General features: G+C 43.9%; 1 protein-coding gene across 1 annotated transcript in view; it reads right to left on the bottom strand.

The window, feature by feature from the left end:
* Nucleotides 1-27,735, bottom strand: part of DYNC2H1 (dynein cytoplasmic 2 heavy chain 1) — a 613,609-nt gene that overhangs the window by 585,620 nt on the left and 254 nt on the right. Inside the window, exons 2-7 of the mRNA XM_040339316.1 lie at nucleotides 27,713-27,728; nucleotides 24,036-24,206; nucleotides 19,332-19,470; nucleotides 12,164-12,282; nucleotides 4,780-4,924; nucleotides 1,338-1,570 (exon numbers count right to left, since the gene is read on the bottom strand). Coding sequence (XP_040195250.1) covers nucleotides 1,338-1,570; nucleotides 4,780-4,924; nucleotides 12,164-12,282; nucleotides 19,332-19,470; nucleotides 24,036-24,206; nucleotides 27,713-27,728 — 823 coding nt within the window. The remainder of the gene's footprint in view (nucleotides 1-1,337; nucleotides 1,571-4,779; nucleotides 4,925-12,163; nucleotides 12,283-19,331; nucleotides 19,471-24,035; nucleotides 24,207-27,712; nucleotides 27,729-27,735) is intronic.

The following is a 27,735-nucleotide window of genomic DNA, read 5'->3' as shown; positions in this document are numbered from 1 at the left end:
CCAACCTCACCAATAACTTTAATAGGACACAAAAAATGAACAATTGCACTCACAACAAGTGTATGGTATAATCAGTACTAGTCTGTGGTTGGAGGTGGGATGATAATCTGCTGACAAGAAGCCCTCTCACAATGCCTAGCAGAGGAGCTTATGGCTGTAGTTATCAGAGATCCCAGGATTGGCCAAAAAAAGGAGGCAGGATATGAGGAATAGCTGGAGATGCACAGTGTATTAGCACTGATAAGCAATTGTTCATTTATATTTTTTTTTTGTCCAATTAAAGTAACTCTATTACACAAGATAATAATCTCCAAGAAGGAATGGAATGGGCAAAAACCAAAGTGGTAAAAATTAAAGACCAGACTTGTACAGGCAAAGAACACTGAACATACCCATCAAAGCCACACGGGAAGCATACAGGTAGCATGTGTCTTACCCGTGCACCAAACTCCATGAAAACCTCATTCTAAATTATTTATACGCTAGATCAGTCGTCTCCAAACTGCAGCCCGGGAGCTGAATGTGGCCCTTTGCTTGTCTTTATCCAGCCCTTGGGGTACTATTCCTTCCAATGACACCAATGATGAGACACTATTCCTCCCATCAATACAAACAATAGGGCACTAATCTTTCCAATGATGGGGTACTATTCCTTCCAATGATAACACTGATGGGGTACTATTTCTTCCAATGATACCAATGATGGGGTACTATTCCTTCCAATGATGGGGTATTATTCCTTCCAATGATACCAATGATGGGGTACTATTCCTCCCACCGACACCAGTGATGGGGTACTATTCCTCCCACTGACACCAGGGATGGGGTACTATTCCTCCCACTGACACCAGTGATGGTGTACTATTCCTCCCACTGACACAATGATGGGGCACCATTCCTCCCAATGACGGGGCACTACTCCTTTCAATGATACCAGTGATGGGGCATTGTTTACTCCCATTGACATTGGGGCATTTTCTGTTCACATTGGCCAAAGTCCGGCCCCCTTACAGTCTGAGAGACAGTAATCTGGCCCCGTGTTTAAAAAGTTTGGAGACCCCTGTGCTAGATCAAAAAAGAAAGGCTACTGAAAGGAACTAGAAATTAAATATTTACACGTTCTTTCCTTATTCCAGCCTTCTGGTAAGTGTTGGGAAGATGGAAGGATGCATAGCATAAAATTACTGGCACGACATACATCAGCCTGGTTTCAGAAAATAGGATTATCAATACAGCTTGAAATTTGATAATCCAAGTTCCCTGGATAACATCATCGGTTTACCAATTGATTTGTTAGTTGCTCTTTAGACAAGTATCCTGATACAAGAACAAAATACCTCTTCCAGGCGTTTGCCTAGCTTGTAAAGGAATTCTGGGAAATATTTCTCATTCTTCCAGGGGTGTGGAGTGTAGCGTTGCCACAGCTGACCAGTAAGGTATTCACATGCTGCTGTCCACTGTTCACAGACACTGATCCCTGCCCGCAGGTTCTCCTTCACTGCAGGAAATGGGTCCACCCAGAGGTTCATTGCTCCAAGGTTCTTCTGAACACTTCTGCCCAAAGCATTTCCTGAGACAAAAAATGATCATCACAGTCAAAATAGGACTGTTCAAGCTGAAAAATATGTAGCAATTCAAACTTTTTTTTTACCAATAAAACTATAATAATAATTTTAATAAAAAAAAAAAAAAATGGATTATCTCACCAGAATTTATAATATTCATTTTTTTTTTTAAACCAGGTTGTTTTACTCTTCTTAATGGTGAACAGCTAAGGGATATCTTTATCCACAAGAAGCAAATTGCCTTTTCTCAGATTACCCTAAAAAAAAAAAACTATTTGATACGCACCTATTCTTTAGGACTTCCAAAAGGGAATGATTTACAACCCGGGCCATAAACAAGATTCATGAGGCTCCATACCAACACTTTGAAGGGGCTCCCTAGTTAACTGTTGGCAGGAACAAAATATGTCATTGATCTTAATAGAAAGTATGCCTAAAGCATCGTATACACGACCGGTTTTCCTGTCAGGAAAACTGCGGGGAGAGCTTTTGGCCGGGAAAACCGGCCGTGTGTATGCTTCCTCGCAGTTTTCCCGACATGAAAACTGCTGGGAATCCCAGTGGGAAAATAGAGAACCTGCTCTCTATATTCCTGCCGGGATTCCTGGCGGTTTTAAACCTGTCAGTTTTCCTATGGGGAAACACTGCGAGGGAGCATACTTACGGCCGGGATTCCCAACCAAAGCTCTCCCCGCAGTTTTCCCGACGGGAAACCCGGCTGTGCGTACACGGGGAAACTTACAGAGCAGGTTCTCAGGTTTCCCATCGGGATTCCCGATCGGGTGTACGAGGCTTAAATCAAGGCAAGGGAATGGGAAAGCTGTCAGTATAGTCAGACTACTTGGGACCAGTGCTTTGGATAAAAGGTATAGTAATGACCATAATGATATTTTATATTATGTCAAACGTATTGTGTTCTTGTACACCTTACAGAGTTACTCAAAACCTGATACAACTTTTTGTAGAACTACAAACCTTTAGATGTCCCTTGAGGTTTAACCCTTTCACTCCCAGGTCCGTACGCCATACGGACCTACAGAAGTGGCTGTACCAACGCCGTACGGACCTCATTTCTCCCTCTCCTATAAGCTTGTGGTCACTTCAATGACCATAAACTTATAGTAGAATTGTTCAGCAGACTCTGCTGAACAATTCTTTTACTCTGATCAGCGGATTACAACACGCTGAGAGTTATTAACTTCAAATGTGACCTCCCCCCCACATATGCCACCGCTTCTCTGCTCCCTGCTTCTCCACCTCCTGCCGCTCCTCCCTGCCGAACCCTAATAATATCTTGTTTGTTGCCATTGATACATTGACCCCACATTGGAAAAGTTGCCACATAAGAAGAGAAATTGCGCATGGAGACACTAATAGCCAGATTCACGTAGTTTGGCGTATGTTTAAGCCGGCGTAGCGCAGCTCATTTGCACTACGCCGACGTAAAATAGATAGGCAAGCACAGTATTCACAAAGCACTTGCTCCGTAAGTTACGTCGGCGTAGCGCAAATGGGCTGGCGTAACCCCGCCTAATTCAAAGTAGGCATGTAGTAGGCGGGCTACATTTAAATTAACCGTGACCCCATGTAAATGAGGGCCGTTCGTACGGCGCATGCTCAGAATCATGTCGCAAATACTCCCTACGTAACAACGTCGGCTCAATGCTTTCGACGTAAACGTAACCTACGCCCAGCCCTATTCACGTACGCTTACGCAAACGACGTAAAACACGATGGGTGTTCCATCGTCCATACCTTGCATGGGCTGCGCCATTTTTTTGGTGGTTTATCTTTACGCCGGCGTATGTCTTATGTAAATGGCGTATCTTACTGCGAAGGGCGTACGTACATTCGTGAATTGCCGTGTCTTGCTCAGTTACATATTCGACGCGTAAATCCACGTACACGCCCCTAGCGGCCAGCAGAAATATGCACATAAGATACGACAGCGTAGGAGACTTACGTCGGTCGTATCTTGGGCAAATTTAAGCGTATCTGGTTTCCAGAATACGCTTAAATATACGACGGCGCTCATTCGGACTTACGACGGCGTATCTACTGATACGCAGTCGTAAGTCTACCTGAATCCGGATATATCGATAGAGATAGAGATAGATATATATGGATAGATAGACAGATAGAGCCTAAAATCTTACGTCCCTTTTGGACTAATTGTTGAATGGGACGTAAATATTTTTTTAAATAATGGTTGAGGTTTGGAACTTTTAACACAATTTCTAATTTATATTATATCATTTTTATAATTAAAATTAATTTATTAAAATGTTTTACCCATTATATGTTCTCTTTTTTTTGCATAATCGTAATTGTGCGGTGATACTGTGGAGTGCTGTACCTCGTTGGTGCACGGACCCTGCTATATATATATATATATATCTTGTTTCCTTCAGTACCATTTTAATTTTTATTTTATTTTTTTGCTTTGTGACCACTAGATGGCATCTGGATATGTACCTTACTTTGTTATGGTGGCTAGGTTGTCTTTGATTTATTCCCGATACATTAATTATATTTTTATATGAATGTCCCTCTTTTGTATATTAATTTTGTCCTTTTATTATTGGTTGTGTTTTTCTCCTGTTGATTTGGAGAAACCTCCCCATTTTTTGCCCTCTTTCCGGCTGGTTCCTTGCACGAACGAGTGCGGACTTCCAAATTGATAGACCAAGTAGTTGCGATGTACAATTACCTGAATTTATGTCAAAGTTTTAAAATTTTGTTCAGGCATTAACATTTGTTTTACCCTCCGTCATGAACGTTTTCCGTTCCCTAACACTGCACCCTTTCTCCTACTAGGTGCAGCATGGAAGTTTTAGTTTGCCTCACCTGCCCGTAGCCAGTGAGGGGAAGTGGGAAATGCATAACCCCACTCACTCATTACACACTGTCGGTTAGTGGCCGTTCAAATTTTCAAATGTTGCATGACCACATTCACACTGCGCCCCATCACATTACAGCCACACCGTGAAGGAGGTACCAGTGCGGGAGGGGGTGGAGGAAGGACGATAGGGTGGAGGAAGGACGGTGGGGGAAGCAGCAAAATACACCTTTTCCTGTGTAGACAAGAATCCTTGCACCAGACTTGTTCAAAGTCATAAAGAAATGATGTGGTCCCTTCCAGTGGCTTGATTCTGTATATTACCCAACTGCATTTCACGGTGTAATTAAACTCATGCAGTGTCCTTATACTTACCAATAATCTCCAACAGGTGCTTCATCCGGAGCTCAGGATATGGCTCATGTTCAGTTTGTCTCCACACATCATCCACCACTTCCTTTGTAGTTTCTACAAGTTCTACCACCTCAGCCATGGGCAGATTATCCAGACTATTGTAATACTGGAACATAATAGACATAACATAATGTCACAAGATTAGTTACATTATCAACTGCACAAAATCTATCAAAATGACCACAATTAAATAGTTTGGTTGCCTAAACCCTAACTGGATGATCGTTTTCTCTGTGTAATATGGATTATAATCTATTGCCATTTCTTCCCTAAAATACTGTGTTCACTTTTTTCAATCCTTTTTTTGTATCTCAGTGCTGCCGATGATCCTTCATTTGCTTTTTTTAACTAGTTCCTGTGTATATACCGTTTCCAGAGGCTTCAACTCATTGTTCTGGGCCAGCTTCCAAATAGTGACATCAATGGACTTTGTCTGAGCATGTATGTAGGCACCAAGGTTTGCAGTCTTCACCTTTATGCCGACACACATACACAGGCACAGTCCACCATTCTCACAATCTGGAAGCTGGTCCAGAACAATGAGATACAGTGCAACACATTGCATTGTGGTGGGTTGTGTTACCAAAAACACTGAAGGTGTGATTTTTAGTCCATTATGATGTGCTGTTAATCATTAAAATGAATGATTGTCTTAAACACAAGCTAACCCACAGCATAATACATGGTAATTTGTGTCTATTAAAATACACTGAAACACACTGCCATACTGTGAATTGGGCCAGAGTGTGTATTAAAGTGGTTGTACAACCACTTTTACCTACAGGTAAACCTAGATTAAGGCTTACCTGTAGGTGCTGGAAATATCTCCTAAACCTCCACGGTATAGGAGATATTTACAATAGAGACGAGCGCCGATGTCTACAGCGCATGCGCCGTAGATAACGGTGCAGGCGCACTTTAGAAACAGCGATCGTGCCATTTCTAAAAAGAAGGTCATGCCGTGACTGGCGGCTCCCACACGCATGCCGCCAAGCGACTCCGGCCAGTCACAGAGCCGGAGTTCGCGGCCCCGGAAGGAAGAGGGGTGAAGAGTGGACGATTCCTGCCAAACGGGACAGCGGTGACATCGCAGGCTTCAGTTTCAGGTAAGTGACACATAATAGGCCGCTATGCAATGCATAGTAGCCCATCATACTTTACCCTTGCAGGGAAATAAAGAGGAAGTAAAACCCATCAGGGTTTACTTCCTCTTTAAAAAGCTGCATTAGAGTGTATCTAAACCAAAGGCCAAAAATGTTTTATACAAAATAATGGACCCTGACAAACTAAATAGGGGCCAGATTCACATAGAGATACGACGGTGTATCTCCTGATACACTGTCGCATCTCAGAGTTGCGTCGGTCGTATCTATGCGACTGATTCATAGAATCAGTTACGCATAGATATGCCTAAGATCCGACAGGATCTTAACTGCAATTTTAAAATGGTCGCTGGGGGCGTTCTCGCTGATTTATGCCGAGAATATGTAAATCGGCGAGATACGCCAATTCACGAACGTACGCAGGCCCGACGCAATCACTTTACGCCGTTTACATAAGGGTTTTCCCGCCATATAGTTACCCCTGCTTCTATGAGGCGCAGCCAATCTTAAGTATGGCCGTCGTTCCCACGACGAAATTTGAATTTTTTACGTCGTTTGCGTAAGTCGATCGTGAATACGGATGGACGTAATTTACGTAAACGTCGAAACCAATGACGTCCTTGCGACGTCATTTGGAGCAATGCACGCTGGGAAAATTTCCGGACAGCGCATACGCTATTCGATCGGCGCGGGGACGCGCCCGATTTGAATAGTACACTCCCCCTAGCCGCGGAATTTGAATTCCGCCAGGAGATTTATGATACGCCGCCGCAAGTTTTGATTCTTGGTGGCTCCCCTATAGTAGAGCACAGTGAGTGGCTGTAATTTCAACACACTTTTGTATTGTGTGCACCTAGTGATACACAAGGTGTTATATTAGGTAGGTAAAGAGGTTCCCATCATGTCATTCCTCAGATCAGCGTGAACGACATGATGGGAACCTCTTTACCTACCTAATGTACCACCTTGTATATCACTAGGTGCATACAATATGATTTGACTATGGATATTTAGTTCCAATTACATTGGAACTAAAGACTATCTTGGAAAACTAGGACGACCGTCCTGTGGCAATATATGGGCGATAATGACCATTTGTAGGAAGACCCATTCAATGTGTTTCTATTTTGAAGTTTTTGACTATTAACTGTGAGTGTTCTTGCTAAAAAACTTTTCCCGAAGAAGCGGGTTACTTCCTGCGAAACGCAAACTGTGTTGAAATTACAGCAACTCACTGTGCTCTACTATAGGGGAGTCACCAAGAACCTGTATCCAAGGAGTACTAGATGGTTTTGGTTATGTTTTGTTTTATGTGCAGCTTTTGTGCATTTTGTTGATATGTATACATGTGCAATTTTTATCATATAATAAATACTTTAAAACTTTTTACAAAAATTGGGTACCGTTATAGTCCTTATATTTAGTTTATTATTTTGTATATTATTGATCAGGATGAGGTATCAGACCTACATGGTCTACCAAATGAGGGTCTCTTATGGAGGCCTTCCTTCCAATTTACTATTTTGCATAAATGTTATACATCACATCTTATCACTTCTTAGATGTGGTGGCTGCAAGTACCAAACTGCCTATCCAAGGATGACAACACTCACTGTACTGCATCTCAGAAGAGCAAAGTTCTCAGACCAAGTAAGGAAGTGTGTTAGCACTACAGAACACTCCTAACCATCTCCATAATATTGACAGGCAGAGGTGTTCTGTAATCCACGGAGGTAAACTGTATAGAATGAATAAGACTGCTGAAGATAAGAGGGCAGGGTACACACTTGATACAGGGTACAGCACTTTATTTCGAAAAGTGTTACTAAACCCAGGACCCTGCATTCACTATATCTGGTCTCTCACAGTACAAAGAACATGGAAATGCAATTATTTTAGTAAATAAACTGCTAAATATCTTCTTTCGTCAGCAGTATATAGTCTTGTGACTTCTATTAGTGTCTGGTTAAAGCTTGTAGGAGTTTTCATTCTGCACTGACTGTCCTATCAGGATGCAGGACCCCCCTGACCCTCTATCTGGACAGCGCTGGTTGGCCCTGTGCTGATTACATACACTCTCCCAAGAAAGAAAACAAAAAAAAACTATCTAGCAATACCGACCAAACTAAACATGTGCAGCCTGTCCCCCTGGCTCTGTATTATCATGAAATATATTGGAGACTGTGGAGGAAGGGGAGGATCAGAGAAGACAGGATCAAACAGCCCTTTTACACAATGCAGAGGATTAACCCCTTGGGTTCCACAGTGAGTATAACAAACACGCTTTACTGCATATACAGACTGATTTTACTGTTGTGGGTTTAGTAACACTTTAAGTGCCAACTTTTTTTTTTTTCTTGTAAAGCACTCCCTGTAAATGGAGGACACTTATCTGCAACAGGTTGATAGTCAAAGCCACTGCCAACTCCTATGTTCCTTCTTTTTTTTCCCCCCACTCAATTACATTTCATTGTGTTTAAATAAGTTATTCACAGGTTTTCTCTGATCATTCCATTAGATTTCAAAGTCTCTATAAAGGCCATTAGTTTAATGGTGACCCTTCAATGCTTTGACCCTCACCAGGACTACAGTCTACATGCTGTAGCTTCTTTCTGTAAAAAATAGAATTGCCATTTGCTTTAATTTCAAAGGTCCAGCTAAGAAAAGCCTATGAATGATTCTCAATACAATTTAACTTTTAATCACTAGATGGCACTGTTGTACAAATGTACAGTAAAACCTTGGGTTGAGAGTAACTTTGAGAGTGTTTTGAAAGACAAGTTAAATAAAAAAAATAAAAATAAAATGTACTTGATATACAAGCGATGTCTTGATATAAGATTAGCGTCATGTCACAAATGAGTATAAAACAGAAGAGAGGCGCCTCTAAGTGTAGTAATGTGGTTACATTTAATGAAGGTACAACATTTAGCAACTCACATGGTTGATGATTAAAAGGAGGCACATCTTAGTATGCAGACATCCAGGGTAAAGCTGTCCACATAGACCGGCCTCCTCACTGCCATCAACGTCATGCCTTCCACAAGCGGTTCAAGCCTCGCTTTCAGATCGCTCTGCTGCAGGGTAGTCTTCTCTGTCACGATTGTAGACTGATAGCGTGAGAGCCGGCAGTGAGGAGGACGGTCTATGTTGATCGCTTTACCTCAGACGCCTACATACTTAGATGTGCCTCTTTTAATCATCAACCATGTGAGTTGCTAAATGTTGTATTTTCATTAAATGTAACCATATTGCTACACTTAGAGGCGCTTCTCTTCTCTTTTATACTCTGTAGCTTCTGATGAATTTTGCTCCTAATCCCCTTGTGGAGGCTTCCATTTGTGGATGGACATTTTATGGTTACACAACCAATCATATTTCTAGAAATCTTTTTATATGGACTATAGACTGAAGGACTTGTGAATAAATGGTTGTGGAACTAATCATTTGAGTTTCCATTATGTTTAATGGGAAAATGTACTTTGATATACAAGTGCTTGCTTTGAATTACAAGCATGCTTCCAGAACGAATTATGCTCACAATCCAAGGTTTTACTGTATATACTGTGAACACACTTAGTATTCTGACAGACATTGGTTCTCTGCTGTTTAAAATACATTTTAACCACTTAAGACCCGGACCAAAATGCAGCTAAAGGACCTTGCCCCTTTTTGCGATTCGGCACTGCGTCGCTTTAACTATCAATTGCGCGGTCGTGCAACGTGGCTCCCAAACAAAACTGGCGTCCTTTTTTTCCCACAAATAGAACTTTATTTTGGTGGTATTTGATCACCTCTGCGGTTTTTATTTTTTGCGCTATAAACAAAAATAGAGCGACAATTTTGAAAAAAAATTATTATTTTTTACTTTTTGCTATAATAAATATCCCCCAAAAATATATAAAAAAAAAAAATTTCCTCAGTTTAGGCCGATACATATTCTTCTACATATATTTGGTAAAAAAACGCAATAAGCGTTTATCGGTTGGTTTGCGCAAAATTTATAGCGTTTACAAAATAGGGGATAGTTTTATTGCATTTTTATAAAAATTTTTTTTTTTACTACTAATGGCGGCAATCAGCGATTTTTTTTGTGACTGCGACATTATGGCGGACACTTCGGACAATTATCGGGCACACGCGATCGCTCGTTACACACAGCTCCGGTCCTGTCAGGGAGAGAAATGCTGATCTTCTGTTCATACAATGTATGAACAGAAGATCAGTGATTTCCCCTAGTGAGGCCACCCCCCTACAGTTAGAACACACTCAGGGAACATACTTAACCCCTTCCCTGCCCCCTTGACCTTCGTTTTCACAGCAAAAAATGCATTTTAAAAATGCATTGTTTACTGTGGAAATGACAGTTGCATTTGGGAGTTAACCACAGGGGCGCTGAGGAGTTATGTTTCACCTAATGTCGAGTACAACTGTAGGGGGGTGTGGCTGTGGAGTGACGTCATCGATTGTGTCCCCCCTATAAAAGGGAGAAATGAGGAGGGTTTGGGACTTTGAATGAGGTATGCCAATTTTTTTTTACGAAAAATATGTAGAAGACAACGTATCGGCCTAAACTGGGGAAAAATAATGTTTTTTAAATATTTTTTGGGGGATATTTATTATAGCAAAAAGTAAAAATATTATTGTTTCCAAAATTGTCGCTCTATTTTTGTTCATAGCGCAAAACTAAAAAACCGCAGAGGTGATGAAATACCACCAAAGAAATCTCTATTTGTGGGGAAAAAAGGACGCCAATTTTGTTTGGGAGCCACGTCGCATGACCGTGCAATTGTCAGTTAAAGCGACGCAGTGCCAAATCGCAAAAAGTGCTCTGGCCTTTGACCAGGAATATGGTCCGGTGGTTAAAACTGAAAGAAGTTATTTTTTATTTATTTTTTTAATTCTCGTGCAGTGGGCACTTTGGTTTTGAAAAGGCACTACTCTATTGTGAAACGCGTTAACCTCTTCCCTCCCCTGTCTGTACATCTGTGCCGTTCTTATATGGATTATCAGGAAAGGCTATTTTTGGATCTTTGGTTGGGTGTGTAGCCACCGGCTCTTCATTGTTACATGTTACACTCTAAATATAGGTGCAAAAGTTGGAGCTACCTTACTTATCCACTCCACTGCGTGGATATACCGTATTTTCCGGCGTATAAGACGACTTTCTGGATGCAAAAACATGCATCCAAAGTCGGGGGTCGTCTTATACGCCGGGTACAGTCTCAGTACTCACTTTTTTTCCCCCAGCGCTGACAGTCTAACATGCTGCGATCGCGAGCGTGAATGATTTCAAAGCCGCGCCTTCACTGCAGAGTGTTCTGTGATAGGAGGAACAAAAATCTTCCCAGCAGCGCCTCTGTTCTTTGTTCCCCCTATCACAGATGCCTTCTCATCCTCGGACGAGATGAGAAGACGTCCGTGATAGGCGGAAACAGAACAGAGGCGCTGCTGGGAAGATTTTTGTTCCTCCTATCACAGAACACTCTGCAGTGAAGGCACGGCTTTGAAATCATTCACGCTCGCGATCGCAGCATGTTAGACTGTCAGCGCTGGGGAAAAAAAGTGAGTGTTATTGCACTGGGGGGGGGGGGGCAACAAGTTCAGGCACAGTGGGGGCAAGTGATGGCAATGTGGGGGCATGTAATGGCACAATGGCAATGTGGGGGCATGTAATGGCACAATGGCAATGTGGGGGCATGTAATGGCACAATGGCAATGTGGGGGCATGTAATGGCACAATGGCAATGTGGGGGCATGTAATGGCACAGTGGCAATGTGGGGCATGTAATGGCACAGTGGCAATGTGGGGGCATGTAGTGGCACAGTGGCAATGTGGGGGCATGTAATGGCACAGTGGCACAGTCTGGGCATGTAATGTAATGGCACAGTGAGTAATGTAATGGCACAGTGAGTAATGTAATGGCACAGTGAGATTTGAAAAAGCCTGTTTCTGTCAGCGGTTCTGGCTCCCCCCTCAGCTTCCAGAAAGACAGTAAGAAGGGGGTAGTCTTATACAGCGAGTATATCCCAAAATCAAAAATTTTCCTGGAAAATTAGGGGGTCGTCTTATACGCCGAGTCGTCTTATATGCCGGAAAATACGGTATTAATGAATGCAAATCTGTATAAATTTGTGTATTTTACATCTGCCTAGAGTTCAGCCTTAAGTGTGGCCATCCAACCATTTAGTATAAGAAACATTCTGATAACAACACAGAGAAATAAAAAAATAGGCAATACCTTTTCAATAGTTTGAAAAAGACTCATAAAATGCCCCGCTCTTTCCCGGATGTTAGGCTTACTTCTGCTCTCTGCGATTTCTGACCAGAACTGAAACTCATCACTGGGGGTTACGATACCTGAAAAACACACAGAAAAAGAAGAAGAAAACATTTCCAGTCAGTGTTGAAAACACAATGAAGTCCAATTTAAAAAAAAAAAAAAAAATGCAAAAAATAATGGCTTTCACTATAATATTCAAGAAGACAGATTTGTTTGCATTTCCTAGCCTGCAATAAAATGTAGAATTTGAAGCAGAATTAAATGCTCCTTTCAGAATGGTGCCATCCATAGGCGTGTGCATGGGGTGTGCTTGGGCACACCCTAATCACCCGTGTGTTAGTGCCGCCCGTCTCCTGAGATCTCCATCTTTGGCACTGAGGGTAGTTCTGTCGGCTGTCAACTCTCTCCTCCCCGCCTGCACCCCACTACTATCACAGTATCTCCTCCCCCACCCACTGGGCGGCTCTGAAGGGCTCCATCCATGGGAGTGTGTGCCCTGCGATGCCTGTGAAACAGTTTTTAACATTCAATAGATGGTGAGGCTTGCAAAAGCCGCTCAGTGTGTGAAACGGTCAGGTAATGGAACTGCTTAAAAAGGAGATAGCCAGCTGTCAAAACTGAGTGGCGACGTCGGGTGTGGGCAGGACCAAACAGCTATCAAACACCAGCCAATGGCATGGGGACTGGGCAGCCATTTTAGAGCTTGTAAAAAAAAATTTTTTCCCCATCAATCAGTTTTTATTGAGTTTATCATAAACATTGAAAGACAACGTGTACATTGTACATTGTTTACAGAAATCCGTTGACATTTCAAAATACAAATATAAGGCTAAAATATAATTTAACAGGAAAATCTAGATCGCAAATCATATGTTAATAAATACATTGTAATAAATACATTCACAGGCGTCACCAATACCATACCCCCAGGAACCCAAGTGGGATCTCTTTACCTTCCCGGAGGTATGTCACAGGTGACAAACAACATGTATAATGCCTTCATATCATGACACTATGAACTAAGAACAAACAAAGTCAAAGAAACTTCACAGCTCCATTCCATTTTTCCCAAAGTGACCAAGTGTTTTTTCCCCTAATCCAATATCCACCACTAAACGCCATAGTCATTTCAAATCCATAATGAAGGTTCACCAAGTCAAGTGTGTTTTCTATGGAGGGAATTTTATCTGACTTCCACAGTCTAGTTATAGACAGTCTAGCTGCTAATAATATGTGTGTAGTCACATGCCTGGCAATAGGGGGTACTGAATCTATAGAAAGATTGAGGACCGCTGGGTCAGGTGTGGGGGCAATGTGCTGGTTCGAGATGTCTGATAGAATTTGGAAGATAGTGCTCCAATAAGGTGTGAGAGAATTGCAATTCCACATTATGTGAAATAAATCACCTTTGGCTGAATTACATCTCCAACACATGTCATTGACATTGAGACCGAATGAGGCCAGTTTCGCTGGAGTCCAGTACCATCTGAGGGACAGTTTTTGAGTAAGTTCCCATAGTGCGGAGCATTTGGTAGCCTTATAAATAGACTGCAATGCTTGTTGCCACTGGTGGTTTGTGTAAATTCGGCCCAAATCGTTTTCCCAATGTGTGTTGGGGGATAGTTTATCAAATTGGAGTTTTTGTTGTAGTACATTATAAAACAAAGGTATGCCCTTAATTTTGCGGGAATCACTATTTAGGCGTTCCCAAGCCTTCGGGTGTATTGTGTAGATAGGCGAGCTTGTAAAAACTTTGATAACTGACATAAGCCAACTGGCATGCCACCCCACGACACTCCATTTGCACCCCAGAAGTAAAAACAAGAACGTGCAGTTTCAATATTATTATTCAGGATTTTTAAAGCAGCAGTTTGCAAAGCGCTTTACAAAATGAGGGAAAACAGTGCAGTTGCAATACAATTCAATACAGAAGGAAAGGAATTAGAGGGCCCTGCTCGTTAGAGCTTACAATCTAAGAGGGAGGGTCAAGGGATCAAAAAACCTAATAACTGTGGGGGGTGAGTTGATGGAGAAAATAAAAAATTTAGTTGTTAGGTGGGGCAGAATAGGCTTCTCTGAAGAGATGGGTTTTAAGAGATTGCCATGTGGACAGAGTATGACATAGTCAGACAGATTTGGTTAAGGAGTTCCAGAGCATGAGAGAGGTCTTGGAGAAGTCCTGGAGGTAACAATGGTGCTAAAGAGCAGGAGGTGGGGGGAGCAAAGAGAACGATTAGGTTGGTATTTTGAGACTAGGTTAGTGATGTAGCTGGGGGCCGAGTTGTGGATGGCTTTGTAAGTAGTTGTTAGCAATTTTTTTATTTTTTTGGGTGAGCAGAAGCCAATGGAGGGATCAGCAGAGAGGGGTAGGTAATGTGGATGAGTCTGGCTGCAGCATTCATGATTGCCTTTACATAGTAATCAGTCTATCCAATGAGGAGTCGCCGCAATAGTCGAGGTGGAAGATGACCAGGGAGTGAATGAGAAAGCTTTGTGGTGTCCTTGGTTAGGAAGGGGCGTATTTTGGAAATGTTGCGGCAGTTGAGGCGGCAAGATTTGAACAGTGATTGGATTTAGGGCCGAAAGAAGAATTCAGAGTCCAGGATTACATCTAGAAACCTGGCATGTGGGGAAAAATTATAGTTGTGCCATCAATCTCGACAGAGAAGTTAGGTGAAGGAGCACGTGGGGGAGAAAAGATTATGAGCTTGGTTTTTGATAGACTGACGTTGAGGAAATGGTGTGACATTCAGACAGATATGTCTGTTAGGCCTAGTACACACGAGAGGATTTATCCGCGGATACGGTCCACACGAGAGGATTTCAGCGGATTTGGATCCGATGGAGTGTACTCACCATAGGATCGAAATCCGCACCGAAATCCCCTCGCGATGACGTGTCGCGCCGTCGCCGCGATGATGACGCGGCGACGAGCGCGACGCTGTCATATAAGGAATTCCACGCATGCGTCGAATCATTACGACGCATGCGGGGGATCCCTTCGGACGGATTGATCCGGTGAGTCTGTACAGACCAGCGGATCAATCCGTTTGGATCGATTCAAGCGGATAGATTTGTAGACATATATAAAAAAAAAACAAAAAAAAAAAAAAACAGGGTGCAATCAGCGCAAATATATAGATCAAAAAATGATGATATTAAAGTGTATTTATGTGATACAGACCCCCAGGGTTCAGATCACTGGTAATGCCAGCTGAACACTAAGGGAAATTCGCAAAAATCCTAAACAAGTAAAAAATAAAATAGAAAAAGTGCAGCGCAAAACTCAAATATATAAATGATACTGGTATACTCAAACACCAATACCATAAGTGTGAATATGAATATGCAGAAAAAATGAAAAAAAAAAAAAATATTAAAAATTAAATACAATTCAAACAAACAGTCCAAAAGTCCATAAGTGTCAGAAGATGAGTGAATTAAACGAAAATAAATCTCCACCACGTGACAATCCACCAAAATGTTTAAGTGATCCCTCCACCGTTGTAGATGGCTACTCTCACCTTCATATATGGACCACTGAGTTAACAGATGGTCAATAAAGCAAATCAAATAGGCAGGTCATGAACAGGAACCAGGCTGATGTATTAGATCCTCATAAGACAACCAAACCGCAAAGGACAGGTGCATGTAAAGAGATAATCACAGACTAAGTGCTCACTGTTGCAATGTGTGGATTTATTCTTTAAAAGAAGCAAAAGTCAGGCTACTCACATTTGGCCAGACAAAAAACGGCATGAAGTAACAATCTTTAGGAATGAACAGCAGATGAGCGACGTGATGTTTCAGGCTCCTAAACCACCGGACGCGTTACGTTATATCAACTTCCTCAGCGGGGCTACAAATTTTTATCTGCTGGAATCGGGAAATTTCCGCGGATAAATATCCGCAGGAATGTACACACCATAGAATCTATCCGCTGAAACCGATCCGCTGAGATTTTTCAGCGGATGGATTCTATGGTGTGTACGGGGCCTAAGTGATTGCGTGAGGAGACCGATGGAGTGACCTGAAGAGTAGAGACATACACTATATTCCCAAAAGTATTGGGACGCCTGCCTTTAGACTAACATTAACTTTAATGACATCCCAATATTAGACCATAGCGTTCAATATTGCCTTGGCCCACCCTTTGCAGCTATAACAGCTTCAAAAGTCAGTCAAGTTCCTCCATCCCAAACTCGCTCATCCATGTCTTTATGGACCTTGCTTTGTGCACTGGTCCAAATTTGGTGGAGGGGGGGATTATGGTGTGGGGTTGTTTTTCAGGCGTTGGGCTTGGTCCATCATTTCGAGTGAAGGGAACTCTTAAGGCGTCAGCATACCAAGACATTTTGGACAATTTCAGACTCCCAACTTTGTGGGAACAGTTTGGGGATGGCCCCTTCCTATTCCAGCATGACTGCGCACCAGTGCACAAACAAGGTCCATAAAGACATGGAAGAGCGAGTTTAGGGTGAAAAAACTTGACTGGCCTGCACAGAGTACTGACCTCAACCCGATAGAACACCTTTTGGATGAATTAATTAGAGTGGAGACTGTGAGCTGGGCCTTCTTGTCCACATCAAATGCCCTTCTGGAAGAATGGTCAAACATTCCCATAGACACACTCCTAAACCTCATGGGAGAGCCTTCCCAGAAGAGCTGAAGCTGTTAAAGCTGCAAAGGATGGACCAACTCAATATTGAACCCTACTGACTAAGACTGGGATGCCATTAAAGTTCTTCTTTTTTTTTTTTTAAGTTCATGTGCGTGTACAGGCAGGTTTCCCAATACTTTTGGCAAAATAGCGTATATTCGCGTGTCCTCAGCATAGAAATAGAACTGGAAGCCATGGGAGGCTATCAGCTGACCTAGGGAGGGGGTGTAGATTGGAAATAAGAGAGGTCCAAGAGCAGAGGAGCAGGTAGAGTTGTAAGTGACACTGAAAGTGTGGTGGGATAGGTAAGATGAGAACCAACAAAGAGTACAAAGGAATAGAGTTGTTTTTTTGTTTTTTTTAATAGGAGGGAGTCAACTGTATAAAAAGCCATTGGCACACAAAAAAAATTCTCCTGCGCTATGGTGTTTTCTGCTATAGGGCAACGTGATCCAATTTCAGTATAACGTCTATGGTCTTGCAGCCCTCCTCAGAATCATGGGAATTCATAAAGCTACATAAGAAAAGAAAAAGGAGTGCGCACCGACCTAGTGCATTACCACTTAAAGGAGCTTTATTGAATGAATTAAAACAATAGTCATACTCACAAAAGGAGTTAAAGGCAGAGCTTATTGAACAATGGAACTGATACACAGTATCACCTATCGAACACGGTGACAACACAGATCAAATGGCATCAAACCGGTATAGGCGTTTCAGAGGCGAACCTCCTTCATCAGAGCCTTGATGGTCAGCAGTTGCTCCCTCATACAAGAAGCTCTCAAATATATATACACACAAACACACACACACACACACACACACATACACACCAATGAGCATGTGCGGAGACGCCCAGCCGCAGGCCCGCCCCAATCGGCCAGACCCACCCATTACCCCCTCAGTCATTTTTGTCCTAAGGGGTGTGGCCAGAGGATCTCCCCACCAAGTAGAAATAGGCTACAGGGGCCAGTCTCATTCACTATGTGAGCATTAATAGAGATAAATATGTAGATCGATATATACACACAAACATGCTCACACTTTGTGCTTTCCCAAAAGTCAGAGGTAAAAAACACCCCAGTGAATAGGATTGATGCACATATAGATAGGACAAAAATGACTGAGGGGGTAATGGGTGGGTCTGGCCGATTGGGGCGGGCCTGCGGCTGGGCATCTCTGCACATGTTCATTGGTGTGTATATGTATATTTGAGAGCTTCTTGTATGAGGGAGCAACTACTGACCATCAAGGCTCTGGTGAAGGAGGTTCGCCTCTGAAAAGCGTATGCCAGTTTGATGCCATTTGATCCGTGCTGTCACCGTGTTCGATAGGCGATACTGTGTATCAGTTCCATTGTTCGATAAGCGCTGTCTTTAAAGCGGAGGTTCACCCTCAAAATTAACTTTTCCGCTAACCTATCTGTAGCCTTAATAAAGGCTTGTAGCGTTGTCATTTTTTTTTAATGAGTACACTTACCTGTCTTCAGCCGCACTTCCGGGTCTTCTTCCTTGCGGGGAGTGGGCGTGTCGCTCCTTTTCCCCGACGGGGAGCTCTGCGCAATGTCTCTTGGGAGTGAGTCTCTTGGGAGTGAGTTGGCAATGTCTCTGCGGAGCAAGCGCAGGCGCTATACGGCGCCTGCGCCTGCCGTGTAGAGCCGACTGCACAGGCGCCGTAAAGTGCCGAGTCCCCCTCGGATATTTTCGGAAGGAGATGACGCGCTTGACCCGCGCTTGACCCGCGCGTCAATCGTCTCCTCGTCGTCTTAGGAACGTCTACTCCCCGGGAAGCGCGAACCCGGAAGCCGGGTGAAAACGACGAAAAAACTTAAGTACAGCCCAAAAAAATAAAATAATCCAGCATACTGTTGATGTCAGCAGTATGCTGGATATAACAGTCTATAGATATTTTAGGGTGAACCCCCGCTTTAACTCCTTTTGTGAGTATGACGATTGTTTTAATTCATTCAATAAAGCTCCTTTAAGTGGTAATGCACTAGGTCGGTGCGCCCTCCTTTTTCTTTTAATGGTTTTAGCCATTAGCAAATCGTGGGCAAGTTTTAGTAGAAACATGGACAGGAAGCCTGAGCCTTCTTCCCACAATGCAGCGAGCAGCCAATCATAACACACCAATGCTTTCACAAGGACGCAGGAAGAGACTCCTTAGCTCTGTGTAAGCTCTGACCGGAGTGCCTGCAGCTTACATAGTGCCAGTTCTCTTTGCCATCGTGGGCAAGCGAAGTAGCAGGGGAGCGAAGAAAAGGAAATTATAAGCAGCTACACTAACAAAGTCCATGTTCACTATAAAGCCAAACCCTGGGCAAACCCCCAGGCAGGATGATCACTGCATGATCAAAGATTCAGAGGTGTCCTACATTTTGAGAGAGGTCAGCTTTTGACATCTTATGTGTTTCTATCTACACAGGATTTTTTACATCATAAATGAACAAATGCAATGCACACAAACCTTGCAGGCTGTCCCCTCCACCAGACTTAGAACCATCTCTGCTAGACACAGGCCTTCTCAGCACACTGCCTAGACCAGCCTCTAGGTCACTGAGCAAAGCCTGCAGCTTGGGATCAAACTCCTTGCTCCATTTCTCATCCTTAGAAAAAAACATTGATAAATCAGACATGATCAACACAGAACACAGAGGCATATTAAAAACACCAGAATTTTAATAAGAATAAAAAAAAAAATGTATTTTAACAGAACACATAAGACCAGCGACACCATGCCAAATTTAAAGAGGAATTTCACTCTGAAAAATACCGTAGCTCCTGACTTTTAAAAATAAGGGGCCAGATTCTCAAAGGCGTTACGACGGCGCAACACCATTAGCGCCGTCGTATCTCCTCATCTGGCCCAGGTATCTATGCGACCGATTCTTAGAATCAGTTGCACATAGATACCCATTAGATCTGACATGCGTAAGGCTGTTACGCTGTCAGATCTTAAAAGTAATTTTTTTTCCCGCCGCTAGGTGTCGCATCGTCGTTTTTCCCCGTCGTCTATGCAAATGAGGCAAGTACGTGAGATTCCCGAACCTACGCACGTCCGACGCTGAGAATTTACGTAGTTTCCGTACCGTACGCGACGCGTAAGGTTGCCCCTGCTATTAGCAGGGGCAACCAAAGTTAACTATGGCCTTCGTTCCCGCGACGAATTTAAAAAAAAATACGTCGTTTGCGTAAGACGTCCGTGAATGGTGCTGGACGCCATTTACGTAAACGTCTAAGCAAATGACGTCGGGGCAACGTCATTTAGCGCAATGCACGTCGGGTAATTTACCCGACGGAGCATGCGCAGTACGCTCGGCGCGGGAGCGCGCCTAATTTAAATGGTGCCCGCCCCATTTGAATTGGGCGGGCTTGCGCCGAGCGAATTAACGATACACCGCCGCAAGTTTACAGGTAAGTGTTCTGAGAATCAGGATGTAAACCTGTAAACCTGCGGCAGTGTAGCGTACAGCACATACATTACGCTGCCCAGGAGCAACGTTAATGTATGAGAATCTGGCCCAAGGTACTTACCAGTGCCGGGTGTCCAGCGCTGTGCCGATTATTCTTACCGATACGGGTCGCCATTTTGAATATGGGAGCCAAATGTGACTTCATAAGGAATCACAGTCGCCTCCCTACTGCACATGTGCGAGATCGTGCGGCACTGTGGTTGGGGGGGGGGGGGATGGGCAGGGAGCATGCCCAAGTGCACGTCATTCTCACCTAGGCGAGAAGTGAGGAAGCGGGAGTTGGTACAAAAAAAAAAAAGTGTTAGGGACAGGGGGAAAAAAAATTATGTTTTTTCTCCTCTGAATCCTGTGCAGGCTATCCACTGGTCCGCTGTCTCAGGAGAACCAATAGCGGAACCAGGGGGCCCCTGCAACTAGCACAGTGGCCTAAAAGGGAAAAAAAATGCATAAAATATCTGATGCTTCCTGTTGGCTAGAGGAAACACAAAAGAACTGAGGCTGAGGTCGGGTTCACACTGGTACGACATGACTGTTGTATGACTGTCATCCTACTTTGCCTTGCAACATCAGTCCTACATCGGTCCTACTTCCATGCGATTTGAACAGGATAAGATTATGCCCGACTTTGAGATAGTCTGACAATCAAAACAATCCCAGGGAGACATAAATTCCTTTTACTGCTGCTGTAATCACCATGTCGGACATCACAAGTCGGATGGTTAGGACAAGGATCTTACTTGGATCCGACTTCAATAATATTCAATGGGCTGAAGTAGGATCAAAGTCGGACCAAAGTAGTGCAGAAACCTTTTTCAAAGTCGGACCGATTTATGTCGGACCAGTTAAAGCGGAGGTTCACCCATGGAGAACACATTTTCCCCTTAGATTAATGCTCGTTTTGTCTAGGGGAATCGGCTATTTGTTTTAAAATATGATCCGTACTTACCGTTTACGAGATGCATCTTCTCCGTCGCTTCCGGGTATGGGCTGCGGGACTGGGCGTTCCTTCTTGATTGACAGTCTTCCGAGAGGCTTCCGACAGTCGCATCCATCGCGTCACGATTTTCCGAAAGAAGCCGAACGTCGGTGCGCAGGCGCAGTATAGAGCCGCACCGACGTTCGGCTTCTTTCGGCTACTAGTGACGCGATGGATGCGACCGTCGGAAGCCTCTCGGAAGACTGTCAATCAAGAAGGAACGCCCGCTCCCGAAGACCCATACCCGGAAGCGGCGGAGAGGATGCATCTCGAAAACGGGTTAGTACGGCTCATATTTTAAAACAAATAGCCGATTCCCCTAGACAAAACGAGCATGAAGCTAAGGGGAAAAGAGGAAAAAAAACTGAAATGGGTGAACTCCCGCTTTAAGACGGCTCCGACAGGGAAACATTGATTTATACACGTCATGTGACATGTGCTCACAAAGTCGAGCCTTTGTCGTACCAGTGTGAACCCAGCCTCAGGGGTGATCTGTTCTTTTTTAACCACTTGCCGACCAGCCGCTGCAGTTTTACTTCAGCAGAATGGCATGGCTGGGCGAAACAACGTTATGTTATGTTGCTTCGCCCTGTGGCCACTAGGGGCGTGTGCGCGTTTCCGGAACCACGCTCGCCCCTGGAGCCGATGCGAGTGCCCGGCAGGCGCAATGACACTCGGGCACCCATGATCACTCGTGACAGGGAGAAATAACTGAGGGTCTGTTCATACAAAGTATGAACAGCGATCTGTTATTTCCCTTGGTAAGTCCCATCCCCCCTTCAGTTAAAACATGCAAATCCCAGTTCTCTTATGGGAGAAATTACTGATCATCTGTTCATACAAAAAGTATGAACAGCGATCTGTCATTTCCCCTAGTAAGTCCCAGCCCCCCTTCAGTTAGAAAATGCAGAGGGAACACAGTTAATCACTTAATCGTGCCCTAGTGTTAACCCCTTCCCTACCAGTTACATTTTTACAGTAATCAGTGCATTTTTATAGCCCAAAAATGTGTCAAAAGTGTCCGATGTGTCCGCCATTATATCGTAGTCCCGATAAAAATCACAGATCGCCACCATTACTAGTAAAAAAAATAATAATAATAATAAAAATGCCATAAGTCTATCCTCGGTTTTATAGACGCTATAACTTTTGTGCAAACCAATCAATATATGCTTATTGCGATTATATATATCTATATGTAGAAGAATACATATCGACCTAAACTGAGGAATAATTTTTTTTTTATTTAAAAAAAAAAAAAGTGGGATATTATAGCAAAAAGTAAAAGATGTGTTTTTTCAAAATTGACGCGGTTCTTTTGTTTATAGCGCAAAAAATAAAAACTGTAGAGGTGATCAAATACCACCAAAAGAAAGCTCTATCTGTGGGAAAAAAAGGCCGCAAATTTTGTTTGGGTACAGCGTTGCACGACTGTGCAATTGTCAGTTAAAGTGACACAGTTCCAAATTGTAAAAAGTGCTCTGGTCAGGAAGGGGGTAAAATCTTCCGGGGCTGAAGAGGTTAATAATGGAGGTTAATGTGTTCCCTGTTTTCAGGTGGGAGGAGCCTTCTCATTGCTACCCTGTAAGATGAAAAACATTGTCAAAATTGTAGGGAGAGGCTGGGGGAGGGGGGGGTTGAAGAAATGAATAGACGACACTTTCACTTTTGAATGAAATTTCAATTTAAACACTTTTTAATTTAATAACCAGTTTTAATAAGATTTTGAGTGCAATGTGTTAAAGGGTCAGTACAGGAAGTACGGGGATGAGTGCCTTTCTGGCAGGATCAGCAAATATTTTTCTGTACTCCAATCTTTCTAAAGTGAATAACACTTAGGGAAAAGTACATGTATTGTAGAGATACACAGTTTTTAAAAGACAAAGGGGTAGATTCAAAAAGCAATTACGCTTGCGTATCCATAGATACGCAGTGCAATTGCTTACTTGCGCCGGCGTATCTACTTTCCTTATTCAGAAAGCTAGATACGCCGGCTTTAGCCTAAGATACGACTGGCATAAGTCTCTTATGCCTTTGTATCTTAGGGTGCATTCTTACGCTGGCCGCTAGGTGGCGCTCCCCTAGATGTCAGCGTAGAGTATGCAAATTGCATACTAACGCCGATTCTCAAACGTACGTGCGCCCGGCGTTCGATTTTTACATCGTTTGCATACGTCGTTTTCGTAGTAAGGCTGCTCCTGCTATTAGCAGGGGCAGCCAATGTTAAGTATGGACGTCGTTCCCGCGTCGCAATTTGAACTTGTTACGTCGTTTGCGTAAGTCGTTCGTGAATGTCGCTGGACGCCATTCACGTTCACATCGAGGCAAATGACGTCCTTGTGACGTCATTTGCCGCAATGCACGTCGGGAAATTTTAGGAACGGCGCATGCGCAGTACGTTCGACGCGGGAACGAGCCTAATTTAAATGATCCACGCCCCCTACGGGATCATTTAAACTACGCGCACTTACGCTGGCCCCTTTTACGCTACGCCTCCGCAACTTTACCGGCAAGTGCTTTGTGAATCAAGCACTTGCCAGTAAAACTTGCGGAGGCGTAACGTAAATTTCTTATGTTACGCCAACACAGTTTTGCACGCCCCTACCTGAATCTACCCCAAAGCTTTTTTTTACATCGATCACATAGATGAGTAATGTTTTGGGTCTGCACAGGGGCACTTCTTCAGGTATGTGATTTAATAAGACACAACACAGCAACTCACCTTTAATAACAATGGAGCAAAGATCTGCCTGACAGCCTGGTATAGGGTATTGATTGGGGAATCCAGCATAGATGAAACCAATACATTTTCATGCAGATTGTCCTCTGTGATGACATCTGGTCGTATCTTGAAATATACAAGAACTTTTTCTTTTGTGTCACTGGAATCCACCTAATATAACAAAGTAATCATATAAAAGATACAATATTAGTACTGTATATGCCACATGTATTGTAATAGTTATTCATACACATAGGGCCAGATTCTCAAAAGAATTACACCGATGTATCTACTGATACACCGGCGTAATTCGAAAATCCTGCCGGCGTATCATTGTTTTGTATTCTCAATACAAGATACGCCAGAGTTAGGCTAGGATCCGACTGGTGTAAGTCACTTACACCGTCGGATCCTAAATGCAATACTACGCTGACCGCTAGGTGGCTTTTACGTCGATTTCAGCGTCGCATATGCAAATGAGCCAATACGCTGATTCCCGAACGTTTTTGCGCCGCTTCGCTGTAGTTTACGTTATTTCCGTAAGCGTAAGGTTACCCCTGCTGTATGAGGGGTAACCTTACGTCGGTCCGCCGTATGCCATGTTAAGTATGGCTGTCGGGATAGCGTCGGGTTTTTCCGTCATTTACGTAACTGGTTGTGAATAGGGCTGTGCGTTAATTACGTTCACGCCGAAACCAATGTATTTGCGACGTACTACGGAGCATGCGCACTGGGCTACTTTTAAGGCCGGCGCATAAGCAGTTTGTTCGGCACGGGGGCGCACTTAATTTAAATACAAGCCGCCCCCTTTGAATTACGCGGGGATACACCAGGCCATTTACACCACGCTGCCGCAAATTACGGAGCAAGTGCTTTGAGAATACAGCACTTGCTCCACTAAGTTGCAGCGGGGTAGTGTAAATAGCTTACGCTACGCCGGAATCTACGTGAGTCTGGCCCATTGAATCCTTTCCTAGTCGGCAGAGTCTTCTCTACTTTGGACAAGAAACATTGGGGTTGATTTACTAACATTGGAAAATCTGGCACAGCTGTGCATTGTAGTCAATCAGCGTCTAACTTCAGCTTGTTCAATTAGGCCCCCGTTCACATCGAGCCGACTTGATATGTCAAATCGCATGCCAAATCAGAGCCCATTGCCGGTGACTTGTCGTTAAGGTTCCCCTATCGAGATGGTTCCTGCAAGGACTGCGCAGGCGCAATCCTTGCCGACGGTAATCTTCAAACCTCGGCCGGCATCCAGGCTCATTCCTTAACATCCCCGTGGATTGGAGGATGTTAAAAAAAGAGCCAGGAGGCCGAGCGAAGCGAGGACACGAGGCCGACTGGCCACTTTCCTCAAATTCCACGTCGCCCTGGATGCCGGCCGAGGTTCGGAGATTTCCGTCGGCAAGGATTGCGCCTGCGCAGTCCTTACAGGAACCATCTCATTAGCCGGAACCATATCGGCAGATCGATTCGGACGGGGGCGTTGCCAGTGGTGTGGCGCCTCACCGATTCGGACGGGGGCGTTGCCAGTGGTGAGGCGCCACACCGGTTCCCAAAAGTAGTTCCTGCAGCACTTTTGGCGACTTAGATACACATCTGTGCATGAATCCGCACAGATGTCTCTGAAATTGCAAATGAAATCGTTTTTCAAACCCGCATTCAGTGTGAACTTAGGCCAAGCTGACAAAAAAAAAAAAAAAAAATGGAAGCCAATTGGTTTCTATGCAGAGCTGCACCAGATTTTGCACTCTCCAGTTTTAGTGAATAAACCCCAAAGTGTCCAAATACCAGCTTATAAATGAATCTAAACTGAGAGGAACTTCTTTGTAGTGGCTCCATCTCCCCTCTCCCGGCAGCGACAATATAGCGCATGCACAAATGTGTCGCAGGGCTCTGCACGGCCTTCAGGTCTTGGCAGAGCCCTTTGGCTGGCACACCTGCGCAGGCGATTTACCACTCATGCGCAAAGGCTTGGGACACATCATAATAAAATGTCTTTGCACAGATGTTTGGGGAAAACCCAACACAAGTAAATGTCCTAAATGTAAAAAAAAAATTGGTTGAGGAAATATGACATTTGCACTAGAGTGAAGGTCTGCTTTGAAAAAATAAAAATACAAAATGTAATGTATTGCAGAACACCAGTCCTTAGATATGGTGGCTGCAATGGTTATCGAGCTTTTTTTTTTTTTGTTTCTTCTTTTTTTCGTCACCCTATGCCGTTTTCTTGATTTGGACTACAAACACCTCCCCTTGTCCTCGTGTCCATTTTCACAGATGCAGCCAATGGTATCGTCAAAAGAAAATCAGAACTATAAATTGTTACGCAAGTCCATGTTAATTGACAAGACTGTAAATAAATACAATTATTATCATATTTTTCTCGTTTTTTTAATTCCCACATTTCCTTTTTTACTATTTTTCCTGTGACATGCAACCATTATCGGAAAGAGAACACAATTATTAAAATACTGTTCTGAGTTCACATATTTGATATACAAATCTTCTAATTTTTTTACTGCATTAAATGTTTTCTAAAAAACTGTGAGGAGACATTCCTGCCATGGGAAAAGTAGGGGTGTGCTTTTCAATATGGATGCTGGAACGTGCTTGGGATGTGTGGGGTGGGTGTGTGTGTGTGGGGGGGGGGGGGGGGGGGGGGGGGGGGGGGGGGGGGGGGGGGGGGGGGGGGGGGGGGGGGGGGGGGGGTATTAAACTGTCCTGTAGTAAGCGTACTCTGGGGTTGATTTACCAAAGGGAAAAAATGCTGTTTTTACCTCACACACACGCTGTGTATACAAGGAAGGCCGGTGCATTGCCATGAAATGAGATTTGCCATGGAATGAGATGGTCCGCCTCCATCTCATCCTATTGGCTCACTCATGTCACGTGACAAAACATCAGTCACAGCTAGGCTATCATAGGGAGAGGATCTCCTCTCCCTGTGATAGCCCGATAGCACTGTCAGCAGCGTGCCTCCCGCTCCCCGATTAAGTACACCCCGCGCCCGCTCTACTCCCCGTCCCCCGCACACTACTCCCCGTCCCCCGCTAAGGCTCAGGGAACGGGGCGAGTCTACGCTATTAGCGTAGACCTAGCGTTGGCTACGTTAGTAGCGTAAACCTCATGCGCAGGTTTACGCTACTAACGTAGCCTACGCTAGGTCTACTGGGCTGGTTTTGAAAATACTGCGCATGCGCAGGTTTACGCTACTAACGTATCCAACGCTAGGTCTACGCTAATAGCGTAGACTCGCCCCGTTCCCTGAGCCTTAACGGGGGACGGGGAGTAGAGCGGGCGCGTGGTGTACTTAATCGGGGAGCGGGAGGCACGCTGCTGACAGTGCTATCGGGCTATCACAGGGAGAGGAGATCCTCTCCCTATGATAAAACATCAGTCACAGCTAGGCTATCATAGGGAGAGGATCAGACTGATGCTGCATCCACCTAGGCAAGTATATATGTTTGTATTTTGAAATCCTGCACTTTTTTAAAGTTACTTACTACGGCCCTCCAAACCCTAAGCCACTTACTACGGCCCTCCAAACCCTAAGCCACTTACTACGGCCCTCCAAACCCTAAGCCACTTACTACAGCCCTCCAAACCCTAAGCCACTTACTACAGCCCTCCAAACCCTAAGCCACTTACTACAGCCCTCCTAAGCCACTTACTACGGCCCTCCAAACCCTAAAGC

Source organism: Rana temporaria, chromosome 2 (assembly GCF_905171775.1).
Source record: "Rana temporaria chromosome 2, aRanTem1.1, whole genome shotgun sequence".
NCBI classification, from domain to species: Eukaryota; Metazoa; Chordata; class Amphibia; order Anura; family Ranidae; genus Rana; species Rana temporaria.
Note: the sequence above shows the minus strand (reverse complement) of the source record. Positions and strands in the feature narration are given on the sequence as shown.